Source organism: Nerophis lumbriciformis, linkage group LG01 (assembly GCF_033978685.3).
Source record: "Nerophis lumbriciformis linkage group LG01, RoL_Nlum_v2.1, whole genome shotgun sequence".
NCBI lineage: Eukaryota > Metazoa > Chordata > Actinopteri > Syngnathiformes > Syngnathidae > Nerophis > Nerophis lumbriciformis.
In genome coordinates, this window is record NC_084548.2 from 74,492,978 (window position 1) to 74,509,413 (window position 16,436).

The following is a 16,436-nucleotide window of genomic DNA, read 5'->3' on the forward strand; positions in this document are numbered from 1 at the left end:
TTACTTACTACTAAAAGACAAGTTGTCTAGTATGTTCACTATTTTATTTAAGGACTAAATGACAATAATAAACATATGTTTCATGTAAACTAACATTTTTTGTTACAATAAAGACAATAATGACATTTTTTTGTGGTCTCCTTTTTTAAGAAAAGTATCGAAAAGTATCGAAATACATTTTGGTACTAGTACTGGTAGCAAACTATTGGTATCGGAACAACCCTAGCCAAAATCCAAACAACCTTCCCTAGTCATGGTGCAAAAAAAATGCAAAAAAATGTTTTTAAAGACACTCATTTAAATCCATGAGAGTGCATGATGGGAAAACATTTAAAACACATCTCCACTCTTGTCCAATGTGTACAAAATAATACGTGTATAAATGACACAATATGTTACTGCATAGACTAATTAGGAGTCTTTGTTTGTTTACTTACTACTAAAAGACAAGTTGTCTAGTATGTTCACTATTTTATTTAAGGACTAAATGACAATAATAAACATATGTTTCATCTACACTAACATTTTTTTGTTACAATAAAGACAATAATGACATTTTTTTTGGTCCCTTTTATTAAGAAAAGTACCGAAAAGTATTAAAAAGTATCGAATACATTTTGGTACCAGAACTGGTACCAAACTATTGGTATCGGGACAGCCCTAGACACAATCCAAACAACCTTCCCTAGTCATGGTGCAAAAAAAAAAGAAGCAAAATTGTGGCTACGTGTGAACTTTGTATATATTATGAAACATTTTTACAGTTTGTCCCTCCTTAGTGTGTACAAAATAATAGGTGTATAAATGACACAATATGTTACTGCATAGACTAATTAGGAGTCTTTGTTTGTTTACTTACTACTAAAAGACAAGTTGTCTAGTATGTTCACTATTTTATTGAAGGACTAAATGACAATAATAAACATATGTTTCATCTACACTAACATTTGTTGTTACAGTAAAGACAATAATGACATTTTTTGTGGTCCCCTTTATTAAGAAAAGTACCGAAAAGTATTAAAAAGTATCGAATATATTTTGGTACCAGTACTGGTACCAAACTATTGGTATCGGGACAGCCCTAGACACAATCCAAACAACCTTCCCTAGTCATGGTCCCAAAAAAATGCTAAATTGTGGATACGTGTTGAATGTTGTGGATATTATGAATAACATCCAAACACCATAAACTTTTTTTTTTAAATACACTCATTTAAATCCATGAGAGTGCATGATGGGAAAAAATGTAAAACACTCTCCACACTTGTCCTTTATAATGTGTACAAAATAATAGGTGTATAAATGACACAATATGTTACTGCATAGACTAATTAGGAGTCTTTGTTTGTTTACTTACTACTAAAAGACAAGTTGTCTAGTATGTTCACTATTTTATTTAAGGACTAAATGACAATAATAAACATATGTTTCATCTACACTAACATTTTTTGGTAAAATAAAGAAAATAATGACATTTTGTTGTGGTCCCCTTTATTAAGAAAAGTACCGAAAAGTATCAAAAAGTATCTTAATAAATTTTGGTACCAGTACCGGCACCAAACTATTGGTATCGGGACAACCCTAGACACAATCCAAACAACCTTCCCTAGTCATGGTGCAAAAACAAAAGCAAAATTGTGGCTACGTGTGAACTTTGTATATATTATGAAACATTTTTACAGTTTGTCCCTCCATAATGTGTACAAAATAATAGGTGTATAAATGACACAATATGTTACTGCATAGACTAATTAGGAGTCTTTGTTTGTTTACTTACTACTAAAAGACAAGTTGTCTACTATGTTCACTATTTTATTTAAGGACTAAATGACAATAATATGTTTCATGTACACTAACATTTTTTTGTTCAAATAAAGACAATAATGACATTTTTTGTGGTCGCTTTTTTTAAGAAAAGTATCGAAAAGTATCGAAATACATTTTGTACCAGTACTGGTAGCAAACTATTGGTATCGGGACAACCCTAGACACAATCCAAACAACCTTCCCTAGTCATGGTGCAAAAAAAAAAATGCAAAAAATGTTTTTAAATACACTCATTTAAATCCATGAGAGTGCATGATGGGAAAACATTTAAAACACATCTCCACTCTTGTCCAATGTGTACAAAATAATAGGTGTATAAATGACACAATATGTTACTGCATAGACTAATTAGGAGTCTTTGTTTGTTTACTTACTACTAAAAGACAAGTTGTCTAGTATGTTCACTATTTTATTTAAGGACTGAATGACAATAATAAACATATGTTTCATCTACACTAACATTTTTTTGTTAAATCAAGACAATAATGACATTTTTTGTGGTCTCCTTTTATTAAGAAAAGTACCGAAAAGTATCAAAAAGTATCTTAATAAATTTTGGTACCAGTACCGGCACCAAACTATTGGTATCGGGACAGCCCTAGACACAATCCAAACAACCTTCCCTAGTCATGGTCCCAAAAAAATGCAAAATTGTGGATACGTGTTGAACGTTGTAGATATTATGAAAAACATCCAAACACCATAAACTTTTTTTTTTAAATACACTCATTTAAATCCATGAGAGTGCATGATGGGAAAAAATGTAAAACACTCTCCACACTTGTCCTTTATAATGTGTACAAAATAATAGGTGTATAAATGACACAATATGTTACTGCATAGACTAATTAGGAGTCTTTGTTTGTTTACTTACTACTAAAAGACAAGTTGTCTAGTATGTTCACTATTTTATTTAAGGACTAAATGACAATAATAAACATATGTTTCATCTACACTAACATTTTTTGTTACAATAAAGACAATAATGACATTTGTTGTGGTCCCCTTTATTTAGAAAAGTATCGGAAAGCATCGAAAGTATCAAAATAAATTTTGGTACCCGTACTGGTACCAAACTATTGGTATTGGGACAACCCTAGACACAATCCAAACAACCTTCCCTAGTCATGGTCCCAAAAAAATGCAAAATTGTGGATACGTGTTAAACGTTGTGGATATTATGAAAAACATCCAAACACCATAAACTTTTTTTTTTTTAAATACACTCATTTAAATCCATGAGAGTGCATGATGGGAAAAAATGTACAACACTCTCCACACTTGTCCTTTATAATGTGTACAAAATAATAGGTGTATAAATGACACAATATGTTACTGCATAGACTAATTAGGAGTCTTTGTTTGTTTACTTACTACTAAAAGACAAGTTGTCTAGTATGTTCAACATTTTATTTAAGGACTAAATGACAATAATAAACATATGTTTCATGTACATTAACATTTTTTTGTTAAATCAAGACAATAATGACATTTTTTGTGGTCCCCTTTATTAAGAAAAGTACCGAAAAGTATCAAAAAGTATCGAATATATTTTGGTACCAGAACCGGTACCAAACTATTGGTATCGGGACAGCCCTAGACACAATCCAAACAACCTTCCCTAGTCATGGTCCAAAAAAAAGAAATGCAAAATTGTGGATACGTGTTGAACGTTGTGGATATTATGAATAACATCCAAACACCATAAACGTTTTTTTTTAAATACACTCATTTAAATCCATGAGAGTGCATGATGGGAAAAAATGTAAAACACTCTCCACACTTGTCCTTTATAATGTGTACAAAATAATAGGTGTATAAATGACACAATATGTTACTGCATAGACTAATTAGGAGTCTTTGTTTGTTTACTTACTACTAAAAGACAAGTTGTCTAGTATGTTCACTATTTTATTTAAGGACTAAATGACAATAATAAACATATGTTTCATGTACACTAACATTTTTTAGTAAAATAAAGACAATAATGAAATTCTTTTGTGATCCCCTTTATTTACAAAAGTATCGAAAGTATTCAAATAAATTTTGGTGCCCGTACTGGTACCAAACTATTGGTATCGGGGACAACACTAGACACAATCCAAACAACCTTCCCTAGTCATGGTGCAAAAAAAAATGCAAAAAATGTTTTTAAATACACTCATTTAAATCCATGAGCGTGCATGATGGGAAAAAAATGTAAAACACTCTCCACTCTTGTCCTTTATAATGTGTACAAAATAATAGGTGTATAAATGACACAATATGTTACTGCATAGACTAATTAGGAGTCTTTGTTTGTTTACTTACTACTAAAAGACAAGTTGTCTAGTATGTTCACTATTTTATTTAAGGACTAAATGACAATAATAAACATATGTTTCATCTACACTAACATTTTTTGTTAAATCAAGACAATAATGACATTTTTTGTGGTCGCCTTTTTTAAGAAAAGTATCGAAAAGTATCGAAATACATTTTGGTACCAGTACTGGTACCAAACTATTGGTATCGGGACAACCCTAGACACAATCCAAACAACCTTCCCTAGTCATTGTGCAAAAAAAAATGCAAAAAATGTTTTTAAATACACTCATTTAAATCCATGAGAGTGCATGATGGGAAAAAATGTAAAACACTCTCCACACTTGTCCTTTATAATGTGTACAAAATAATAGGTGTATAAATGACACAATATGTTACTGCATAGACTAATTAGGAGTCTTTGTTTGTTTACTTACTACTAAAAGACAAGTTGTCTAGTATGTTCTTTATTTTATTTAAGGACTAAATGACAATAATAAACATATGTTTCATGTACACTAACATTTTTTTGTTCAAATAAAGACAATAATGACATTTTTTGTGGTCGCCTTTATTAAGAAAAGTACCGAAAAGTATCAAAAAGTATCTTAATAAATTTTGGTACCAGTACTGGTACCAAACTATTGGTATCGGGACAGCCCTAGACACAATCCAAACAACCTTCCCTAGTCATGGTCCCAAAAAAATGCAAAATTGTGGATACGTGTTGAACGTTGTGGATATTATGAATAACATCCAAACACCATAAACTTTTTTTTTTTTAAATACACTCATTTAAATCCATGAGAGTGCATGATGGGAAAAAATATAAAACACTCTCCACACTTGTCCTTTATAATGTGTACAAAATAATAGGTGTATAAATGACACAATATGTTACTGCAGAGACTAATTAGGAGTCTTTGTTTGTTTACTTACTACTAAAAGACAAGTTGTCTAGTATGTTCACTATTTTATTTAAGGACTAAATGACAATAATAAACATATGTTTCATGTACACTAACATTTTTTGTTACAATAAAGACAATAATGAAATTTTTCTGTGGTCCCCTTTATTTAGAAAAGCATCGAAAGTATTGAAATACATTTCGGTGCCCGTACTGGTACCAAACTATTGGTATCGGAACAACCCTAGACACAATCCAAACAACCTTCCCTAGTCATGGTGCAAAAAAAAAAAAAAAGCAAAATTGTGGCTACGTGTGAACTTTGTATATATTATGAAACATTTTTACAGTTTGTCCCTCCATAATGTGTACAAAATAATAGGTGTATAAATGACACAATATGTTACTGCTTAGACTAATTAGGAGTCTTTGTTTGTTTACTTACTACTAAAAGACAAGTTGTCTAGTATGTTCACTATTTTATTTAAGGACTAAATGACAATAATAAACATATGTTTCATGTACACTAACATTTTTTGGTAAAATAAAGAAAATAATGACATTTTGTTGTGGTCCCCTTTATTAAGAAAAGTACCGAAAAGTATCTTAATAAATTTTGGTACCAGTACCGGCACCAAACTATTGGTATCGGGACAACCCTAGACACAATCCAAACAACCTTCCCTAGTCATGGTGCAAAAACAAAAGCAAAATTGTGGCTACGTGTGAACTTTGTATATATTATGAAACATTTTTACAGTTTGTCCCTCCATAATGTGTACAAAATAATAGGTGTGTAAATGACACAATATGTTACTGCATAGACTAATTAGGAGTCTTTGTTTGTTTACTTACTACTAAAAGACAAGTTGTCTAGTATGTTCACTATTTTATTTAAGGACTAAATGACAATAATAAACATATGTTTCATGTACACTAACATTTTTTTGTTCAAATAAAGACAATAATGACATTTTTTGTGGTCGCCTTTTTTAAGAAAAGTATCGAAAAGTATCGAAATACATTTTGGTACCAGTACTGGTAGCAAACTATTGGTATCGGGACAACCCTAGACACAATCCAAACAACCTTCCCTAGTCATGGTGCAAAAAAAAATGCAAAAAAATAAAAAAATAAAAAAATGTTTTTAAATACTCTCATTTAAATCCATGAGAGTGCATGATGGGAAAAAAATTTAAAACACTCTCCACTCTTGTCCAATGTGTACAAAATAATAGGTGTATAAATGACACAATATGTTACTGCATAGACTAATTAGGAGTCTTTGTTTGTTTACTTACTACTAAAAGACAAGTTGTCTAGTATGTTCACTATTTTATTTAAGGACTAAATGACAATAATAAACATATGTTTCATGTACACTAACATTTTTTGTTACAATAAAGACAATATTGAAATTTTTTTGTGGTGCCCGAAAAAAAAAAAAAGTATTGAAATACATTTTGGTACTGGTACCAAAATATTAGTATCCGGACAACTCTAATATATACATATATATATATATATATATATATATATATATATATATATATATATATATATATATATATATATATATATATATATATATATATATATATATACACGAGGATAAATGCATAATAATTTATTCTAGTTTTCTACATACATATTGATGTATGTGGCTTGGTTTGTTCTCCCGAGGTGCAAGTGAATTGGACCAGATGTGGCGTGAAGGTAAATACATGATTTATTTAAACACTATAACTACAAAAAAGTACAAACGAAAAGCGCGCACAGTGGCGGAGAAAACGACTTGGCTATGAAAACAAATACTTGCACAAAGGCAGAAACTATGAACAACAAAAAACATTAACTGTGGCTTAATAAACAAAAACTTACTTGGCATGGAACCGGCATGAAAAAAGAGCAGCAAGTGTCATAAGGGTGTGTGGAGAGTATAAATGCGGGGATGTCGTCAGAACGACAAACTGAAAACAATGAACTTAAATACTATAGACATGATTAACGAAAACAGGTGCGTGACTCAAAATGTGAAACAGGTGCGTGACGTGACAGGATGAAAACTAATGGTTGCTATGGTGACAAAACAAAAGTGCACAAAAAGTCCAAAAACAAAACCGAACATGACCAAAACAAAAACATGATCACACAGACATGACACAAATATTTATGTATTAACTTTAAAAAAAATTGTAAAATATTAGGGTTGCCCCAATACCAATATTTTGGTACCGGTACCGGTACCAAAATGTTTTTTGATACTTTTCTAAATAAAGGGCACCACACAAAAAAAGAAGTCATTATTGTCTTTATTGTAACAAAAAAAGTTAGAGTACATGAAACATATGTTTATTATTGTCATTTAGTCCTTAAATAAAATAGTGAACATAGACTGTCATGACTTGGACTATGGTGTGGTTTGTTCTCCCGAGGTGCAAGTGAATTGGACTGGTCACGGCATGAAGGTAAATACATAATTTAATAATAACACTCAAACGAACAAAAGGTGCGCTCAAGGCGGATGTACAAACTTGACTAATGAAAACAAAAGACTTGCACGGGGCCAAAAAACTATGAACAATTAAACAAAACACTAACTGTGGCATGAATCGAAACAAAACTTACTTGGCATGGACATGAAGTGCGCAGCGGAGGACAGAGTGTGACAGGGGGCATAAATGCGGGGATGTCGTCAGGACGAACAACAGAAAATGAATGAACTTAAATACTATGGACATGATTAGTGAACGCAGGTGCGTGACTCAAAACGTGCAACAGGTGCGTGACGTGACAGGTGAAAACTAATGGTTGCTATGGTGACAAACAAGAGTGCACAATGAGTCCAAACGTGGAACAGGTGAAACTAATGGGGTAATCATGGAAACAAGACAAGGGAGTGAAAAGACAGAAACTAAACAAAACATGACTTAAAACAAAACATGATAATGCAGACATGACATAGACAACTTGTCTTTTAGTAGTAAGTAAACAAACAAAGACTCCTAATTAGTCTATGCAGTAACATATTGTGCCATTTATACACCTATTATTTTGTACACATTATAAAGGACAAACTGTAAAAAAAATGGATTATTAATCTACTTGTTCATTTACTGTTAATATCTGCTTATTTTCTCTTTTAACATGTTCTATCTACACTTCTGTTAAAATGTAATAATCACTTATTCTTCTCTTCTTTGATACTTGACATTAGTTTTGGACGATACCACACATTTAGGTATCGATTCGATACCAAGTAGTTACAGGATCATACATTGGTCAAATTCAAAGTCCTCATGTGTCCAGGGACGTATTTATTGACTATTTTGTGACGATAAAAAATATCATAGTAGTATCGACTAGATACGCTCTTGTACTTGGTATCATTACAGTGGATGTCAGGTGTAGATCCACCCATGGCGTTTGTTTACATTGTGACGGCGGTGAGCTATTGTATCCTCCTACGGTGTGTAGTGAAGCATGTTTAGCTATTCCTCCTCCTCCAGTGATAATGCTACTTGTAAGAAACTTACTTTATTTGTCGCAATGGAGGCGAAGATTAGTGATTTAGAAGTAGTGTTTCAGTGTTATAACTTCACCTTTATCTTGACTTTTTACACCAAAATGTGTCCATTCTCCCTTTTCTGTCTACACACTGTGTCTGCTTGTAAGTACTCTGTGTGTGTGCGCTGCCATACATGCTCCTCTGCTGGTAAAACCAGCAATGTCATGACGTGATATCATGCCCGGGAACCGGTACTTTTCAAATATAGTACCAATTTTGATTCATTAGTACCTTGATACTACACTAGTACCGGTATACCGTACAACCCTAGTCAGTATTTACTTTTTTTAAGGAATTATATAGAAGATATGCAGAAAAAAGAACAAACACATTGAGTAAGAAAGATGTTGTGCTTTAATAACTCGCGTTTGCATCAAATGATGTGGCCCCGGGTTTGACGCCTGTGTGTTGGTGAAACAGGATTTAGTCCAAAAAAGAACTTTCTGGGGGGTTCTGTGGCCTTCAGCTCTAATTGTGACTCTTTTGTCGGCCTTCAGGTGACCCAGGTGCCCATCGAGTCATGTGAGCAGTACGGGACCTGCGGCGAGTGCCTGAGCTCCGGGGACCCTCACTGTGGCTGGTGTGTGCTGCACAACGTGTAAGTACAAACACACACACACACACACACACACACACACACACACACTTGTCTTTGTTACCTTATTGAGGCCTCCGAAAAATGCCTACCTCTAGTATTATAATAAAAGTCGTCATTTTACTCGACGCAAATCAACATTTTACAAGAGAGACTGAACATTTGTGCAATATTATGATAAAAGTTGGAATTTTACTCAATAACAGTCGCACTTTTACAAGAAAAGCTTAAAAATTTGGCAATTTTTATGAGAAGAGTCGTAATTTTACTCGACAAAAGTCACAATGTTGTAAGAAAACTTTAAAATGTTGGCGATATTATAACAATAATCGGAATTTTACTCAAGTCAAAAGTCATAGCTTTACTCAAAAAATGTCACTATTTTACAAGAACAACACAGAAATTGGGAATAGTGTGATAAAAGTCAGAATTTTACATGACTAATGTCACCATTTTGCATGAAAAACTAATTTTACGTAAAAAAGTAATAATTTTACGAGAAAATATTGCAATATTACAGAAACAGAAATATGAGAAATTGTTCCCAATTTTATAAGAAAAAAGTCGACACATTGTGACAAAAAGACTGCTTTTCGTTATTTTATATATATATATATATATTTTTGTGTTTGTAATTGTTTTTTAATCTTCATTATTTACTTCGTTATTACAGTATGTCTCTATATACATTTAAAAAAAATGGTTTTAATTAATTTTGGCCAAAGGGGGCGGTTTTTAAATTTTTTACACACACTTGTTATTTCATATGTTGACCAGAGGGGGACCACCCTCATTTTGACCAGCAGGGGTGCTAATGAGACATTGTCTATTTGATGCAATGTTATTGATTTATGTCATCACTTGTTCACACCTCCTCATATGGAAGATACTTTTCCTTCTTCATGTCTCAAGAAGGGTGAAAATACAAGAACACACACACACACACACACACATAGATTCTTGTATTTGTTACCTTCTTGAGACCTCCGAAAAATGCCTACCTCTAGTATTATAATAAAAGTCGTCATTTTACTCAACGCAAGTCAAAATTTGACTAGAAAAATTGAACATTTGTGCAATATCATGATAAAAGTTGGAATTTTACTCAATAACAGTCGCATTTTTACAAGAAAAGTTAACAATTTGGCAATTTTTATGAGAAGAGTCGTAATTTTACTCGACAAAAGTCAGTTTTATAAAAAAACTTTAAAATGTTGGCAATGTTATAATAATATTTGGAATTTTACTTAAGTCAAAAGTCTTATTTTTACTCAAAAAATGTCACTATTTTACAAGAACAAAAAAATTGGCATTATTGTGATAAAAGTCTGAATTTTACATGACAAATGTCACCATTTTGCATGAAAAAGTAATAATTGTACATAAAAAAGTAATAATTTTACGAGAAAATATTGCAATATTACAGAAACAGAAAGAATATGAGAAATTGTTCCCAATTTTATAAGAAAAAAGTCGACACATTGTGACAAAAAGACTGCTTTTTCGTTATTTTATATATATATATATATATGTTTTTTTTTTTTTTTGTCATTGTTTTTTAATCTTCATTATTTACTTCAAGTTATTACAGTATGTCTCAAGATACTTTTTTTTTTTTTTTTATTAATTTTGGCCAAACGGGTCGTGTTTTAAATTTTTTACACACACTTGTTATTTCATATGTTGACCAGAGGGGGAGCACTTTTAAAAGCGACACACAGTTAATGGGAAAAATCCCTCCTTTTTGGGACCACCCTCATTTTGACCAGCAGGGGTGCAAATGAGACATTGTCTATTAGACGCAATGTTATTGATTTATGTCATCACTTGTTCACACCTCCTCATATGGAAGATACTTTTCCTTCTTCGTGTCTCAAGAAGTGCAGAAATACAAGAACACACACACACACACACACACACATTATTGTATTTGTTATCTTCTTGAGACCTCCGAAAAATGCCTACCTCTAGTATTATAATAAAAGTCGTCATTTTACTCAACGCAAGTCAAAATTTGACTAGAAAAATTGAACATTTGTGCAATATCATGATAAAAGTTGGAATTTTACTCAATAACAGTCGCATTTTTACAAGAAAAGTTAACTATTTGGCAATTTTTATGAGAAGAGTCGTAATTTTACTCGACAAAAGTCAGTTTTATAAAAAAAACTTTAAAATGTTGGCAATGTTATAATAATATTTGGAATTTTACTTAAGTCAAAAGTCTTATTTTTACTCAAAAAATGTCACTATTTTACAAGAACAAAAAACATTGGCATTATTGTGATAAAAGTCAGAATTTTACATGACAAATCTCACCATTTTGCATTAAAAAGTAATAATTTTGCGAGAAAATGTTGCAATATTACAAAAACAGAAAGAATATGAGAAATTGTTCCCAATTTTATAAGAAAAAAGTCGACACATTGTGACAAAAAGACTGCTTTTAGTTATTTTATATATATATATATATATATATATATTTTTTTTTTTTTTGTAATTGGTTTTTAATCTTCATTATTTACTTCAAGTTATTACAGTATGTCTCAAGATACTTTTTTTTTTTTTAAATTAATTTTGGCCAAATGGGTCGCTTTTTAAATTTTTTACACACACTTGTTATTTCATATGTTGACCAGAGGGGGAGCACTTTTAAAAGCGACACACAGTCAATGTGAAAAATCCCTCCTTTTTGGGACCACCCTCATTTTGACCAGCAGGGGTGCAAATGAGACATTGTCTATTAGACGCAATGTTATTGATTTATGTCATCACTTGTTCACACCTCCTCATATGGAAGATACTTTTCCTTCTTCGTGTCTCAAGAAGGGTGGAAATACAAGAACCCCCACACACACACACACACACAGATTCTTGTATTTGTTACCTTATTGAGACCTCCGAAAAATGCCTACCTCTAGTATTATAATAAAAGTCGTCATTTTTCTCAACGCAAGTCAAAATTTTACAAGAAAAAATGAACATTTGTGCAATATTATGATAAAAGTTGGAATTGTACTCAATAACAGTCGCACTTTTGCAAGAAAAGCTTAAAAATTTGGCAATTTTTATGAGAAGAGTCGTAATTTTACTCAACAAAAGTCACAATTTTATAAAAAAAAAACTTTAAAATGTTGGCAATGTTATAATAATATTTGGAATTTTACTTAAGTCAAAAGTCTTATTTTTACTCAAAAAATTTCACTATTTTACAAGAACAAAAAAATTGGCATTATTGTGATAAAAGTCTGAATTTTACATGACAAATCTCACCATTTTGCATTAAAAAATAATAATTTGACATAAAAAAGTAATAATTTTACGAGAAAATATTGCAATATTACAGAAACAGAAATATGAGAAATTGTTCCCAATTTTATAAGAAAAAAGTCGACACATTGTGACAAAAAGACTGCTTTTCGTTATTTTATATATATATATATTTTTTTTTTGTAATTGGTTTTTAATCTTCATTATTTACTTCAAGTTATTACAGTATGTCTCAAGATATATATATTTTTTTTTTATTAATTTTGGCCAAACGGAGCGCTTTTTAAATTTTTTACACACACTTGTTATTTCATATGTTGACCAGAGGGGGAGCACTTTTAAAAGTAACACACAGTCAATGTGAAAAATCCCTCCTTTTTGGGACCACCCTCATTTTGACCAGCAGGGGTGCTAATGAGACATTGTCTATTAGATGCAATGTTATTGAGACCATGATTTATGTCATCACTTGTTCACACCTCCTCATATGGAAGATACTTTTCCTTCTTCGTGTCTCAAGAAGGGTGGAAATACAAGAACCCCCACACACACACACACACACAGATTCTTGTATTTGTTACCTTATTGAGACCTCCGAAAAATGCCTACCTCTAGTATTATAATAAAAGTCGTCATTTTTCTCAACGCAAGTCAAAATTTTACAAGAAAAAATGAACATTTGTGCAATATTATGATAAAAGTTGGAATTGTACTCAATAACAGTCGCACTTTTGCAAGAAAAGCTTAAAAATTTGGCAATTTTTATGAGAAGAGTCGTAATTTTACTCGACAAAAGTCACAATTTTATAAAAAAAAACTTTAAAATGTTGGCAATGTTATAATAATATTTGGAATTTTACTTAAGTCAAAAGTCTTATTTTTACTCAAAAAATGTCACTATTTTACAAGAACAAAAAAATTGGCATTATTGTGATAAAAGTCTGAATTTTACATGACAAATGTCACCATTTTGCATGAAAAAGTAATAATTGTACATAAAAAAGTAATAATTTTACGAGAAAATATTGCAATATTACAGAAACAGAAAGAATATGAGAAATTGTTCCCAATTTTATAAGAAAAAAGTCGACACATTGTGACAAAAAGACTGCTTTTTGTTATTTTATATATATATATATATATTTTTTGTAATTGGTTTTTAATCTTCATTATTTACTTCAAGTTATTACAGTATGTCTCTATATACATTTTTTTTTTTTTAATTAATTTTGGCCAAACGGGTCGCTTTTTAAATTTTTTACACACACTTGTTATTTCATATGTTGACCAGAGGGGGAGCACTTTTAAAAGTAACACACTGTCAATGTGAAAAATCCCTCCTTTTTGGGACCACCCTCATTTTGACCAGCAGGGGTGCGAATGAGACATTGTCTATTAGATGCAATGTTATTGATTTATGTCATCACTTGTTCACACCTCCTCATATGGAAGATACTTTTCCTTCTTCATGTCTCAAGAAGGTAGGAAATACAAGAACACACACACACACACACAGATTCTTGTATTGTTACCTTCTTGAGACCCCCGAAAAATGCTTACCTCTACTATTATAATAAAAGTCGTCATTTTACTCAACGCAAGTCAAAATTTTACAAGAAAAACTGAACATTTGTGCAATATTATGATAAAAGTTGGAATTTTACTCAATGACAGTCGCACTTTTACAAGAAAAGCTTAACAATTTGGCAATTTTTATGAGAAGAGTTGTAATTTTATTAAAAAAAAACTTTAAAATGTTGGCAATGTTATAATAATAATTAGAATTTTACTTAAGTCAAAAGTCATAACTTTACTCAAAAAAATGTCACTATTTTACAAGAACAACAAAAAAAGTGTCATTATTGTGATAAAAGTCTGAATTTTACATGACAAATCTCACCATTTTGCATTAAAAAGTAATAATTTGACATAAAAAAGTAATAATTTTACGAGAAAATATTGCAATATTACAAAAACAGAAAGAATATGAGAAATTGTTCCCAATTTTATAAGAAAAAAGTCGACACATTGTGACAAAAAGACTGCTTTTCGTTATTTTATATATATATATATTTATTTTTGGTTTGTAATTGGTTTTTAATCTTCATTATTTACTTAAAGTTATTACAGTATGTCTCTATATGCATTTTTTTTATTATTATTATTAATTTTGGCCAAAGGGGGCGCTTTTTAAATTTTTTACACACACTTGTTATTTCATATGTTGACCAGAGGGGGAGCACTTTTAAAAGCGACACACAGTCAATGTGAAAAATCCCTCCTTTTTAGACTACCCCCATTTTGATAGATGTCACCACCAGGGGGTGCAAATGAGATCTCAATTTTTTTGTTTTTTTTGTAACGTGCTTAAGGCCGATGACAAAGGAGTCAGGGACCACAGATGGCCCTTGTGCCGCACTTTGGGCAACCCAGCTGTAGAAGCTAACAGTTAATGTCCACTATAGTCTTAGTATTTGTTCATCCTATGCTCACATATGGCTTGTCGTACGTCAGCAACCGGAAGTCGTAAAATCAGCCGGCGGGTTTGATGAATAGGGAAGTCCTTCTTTATCTTGTTTGATCATATATTGCTGCCTTTGCACCTGTCGATGTTCACTTTTGTATGCACATTAAAAAAAAAAAAAAAAAAAAAAAAAAAAATCCTGACTTTGGAGCAATGTTCACGGACTCTAGTATTTTTTTTTTTTTTTTTTTTCTTAATTTTTTTTTTTTTTTATTATATTCATCTAGTATTCTAGTATTCTCTATTAGATGCAATGCTTTTCCCTATTGGGACCAAGATTTATGTCATCACTTGTTCACACCACACACACAATCTCCCATCAATGAAAAGTGTGAGTGGAGGAGGAAATGAGCGCACTCGTTCATCCCTTACATGTGGTCAATGCGCCACAGTGACCCCCGCTGGCCGCCTGCTGCCACTGCAGGACCAAAGCGGAGCAAATGAAATGCAGTTTGTGAGAAATGGACCCCTCGGCTTTGATGAAATGACTGACAGAGGCTGCAAAAACATTCCCCGGTTCTCGGCGTCTGAAGCACACTCTCGTCCGTCTGAGCTGCCACGTCTTGAATGCTTGAAGCGAACAACCCCCCCGTCCCAAAAAAAAAAAAAGGTGCAGGCGTTGAATATTTGTCAGGCGGGGCCGGGCTGCAATCATCATTACAAGCGACACGGCAAAGTGCACTTGAAGTCATTTGCATGGCTCCAAAAGGCGGGACAGGACAAATAATTGCCTAGCGACGAGGTAATGTGGCAAGATGGAGGCGGGAGGAGTTGGTGTTGCTTCACGCCGCCGCCATTTAGCTCCACCTCAGCTTCCACGCTTGCATGCTAATCGCCTGCTTTTGTGTGGGAGTGGGAGGCTTTAACTCCTTTTCAGAGGTTATAATAATAATAGGCCTCGTTTTTTTTGTCACCCAACTTTGTCAACTGTCACTTTAGTCCTCCTTTAGTCTGCTGAGAGTTCATCACATGCACACTTTTTATCTTCTTCTTGTGACTTCATCTTGACAAACATCCTGCTTCTGATGGAACCTTCCACCATGTTGTCCAATCTTGCCCATTGAGGAGCATCTCCTCCCCCCCTCCTCCTCCCTCCTCACTCTCCATTCATGGCAGCTCCTTCGCCAGCTGCGCCCGGCTGAAGAAAAGGACATGACGGGAGGAGGAGACGGGAGGAGAAGACGGTAGGAGGAGACTGGATGAGAAGACGGAATGAGAAGACCGGATGAAAAGACAAGAGGAGAAGACAGGAGAAGGAGACGGGATGAGGAGACGGGATGAGGAGACGGGATGAGTAGACGGGAGGAGGAGACGGGAGGAGAAGACAAGATGAGGAGACGGGTTGAGGAGATGGGATGAGGAGATGGGAGGAGGAGACGTAAGGAGAAGACAGGCTGAGAAGAAGAGAGGAGAAGACGGGATGAGAAGAAGAGAGGAGAA

The 16,436-nt window shown here is 32.7% G+C and overlaps 1 protein-coding gene across 1 annotated transcript in view; it reads left to right on the forward strand.

The window, feature by feature from the left end:
• The window catches only part of plxna2 (plexin A2), a 665,104-nt gene that overhangs the window by 367,325 nt on the left and 281,343 nt on the right, over positions 1–16,436 (forward strand). Inside the window, exon 5 of the mRNA XM_061925716.2 lies at positions 9,105–9,205. Within this exon, the coding sequence (XP_061781700.2) occupies positions 9,105–9,205 (101 nt within the window). The remainder of the gene's footprint in view (positions 1–9,104; positions 9,206–16,436) is intronic.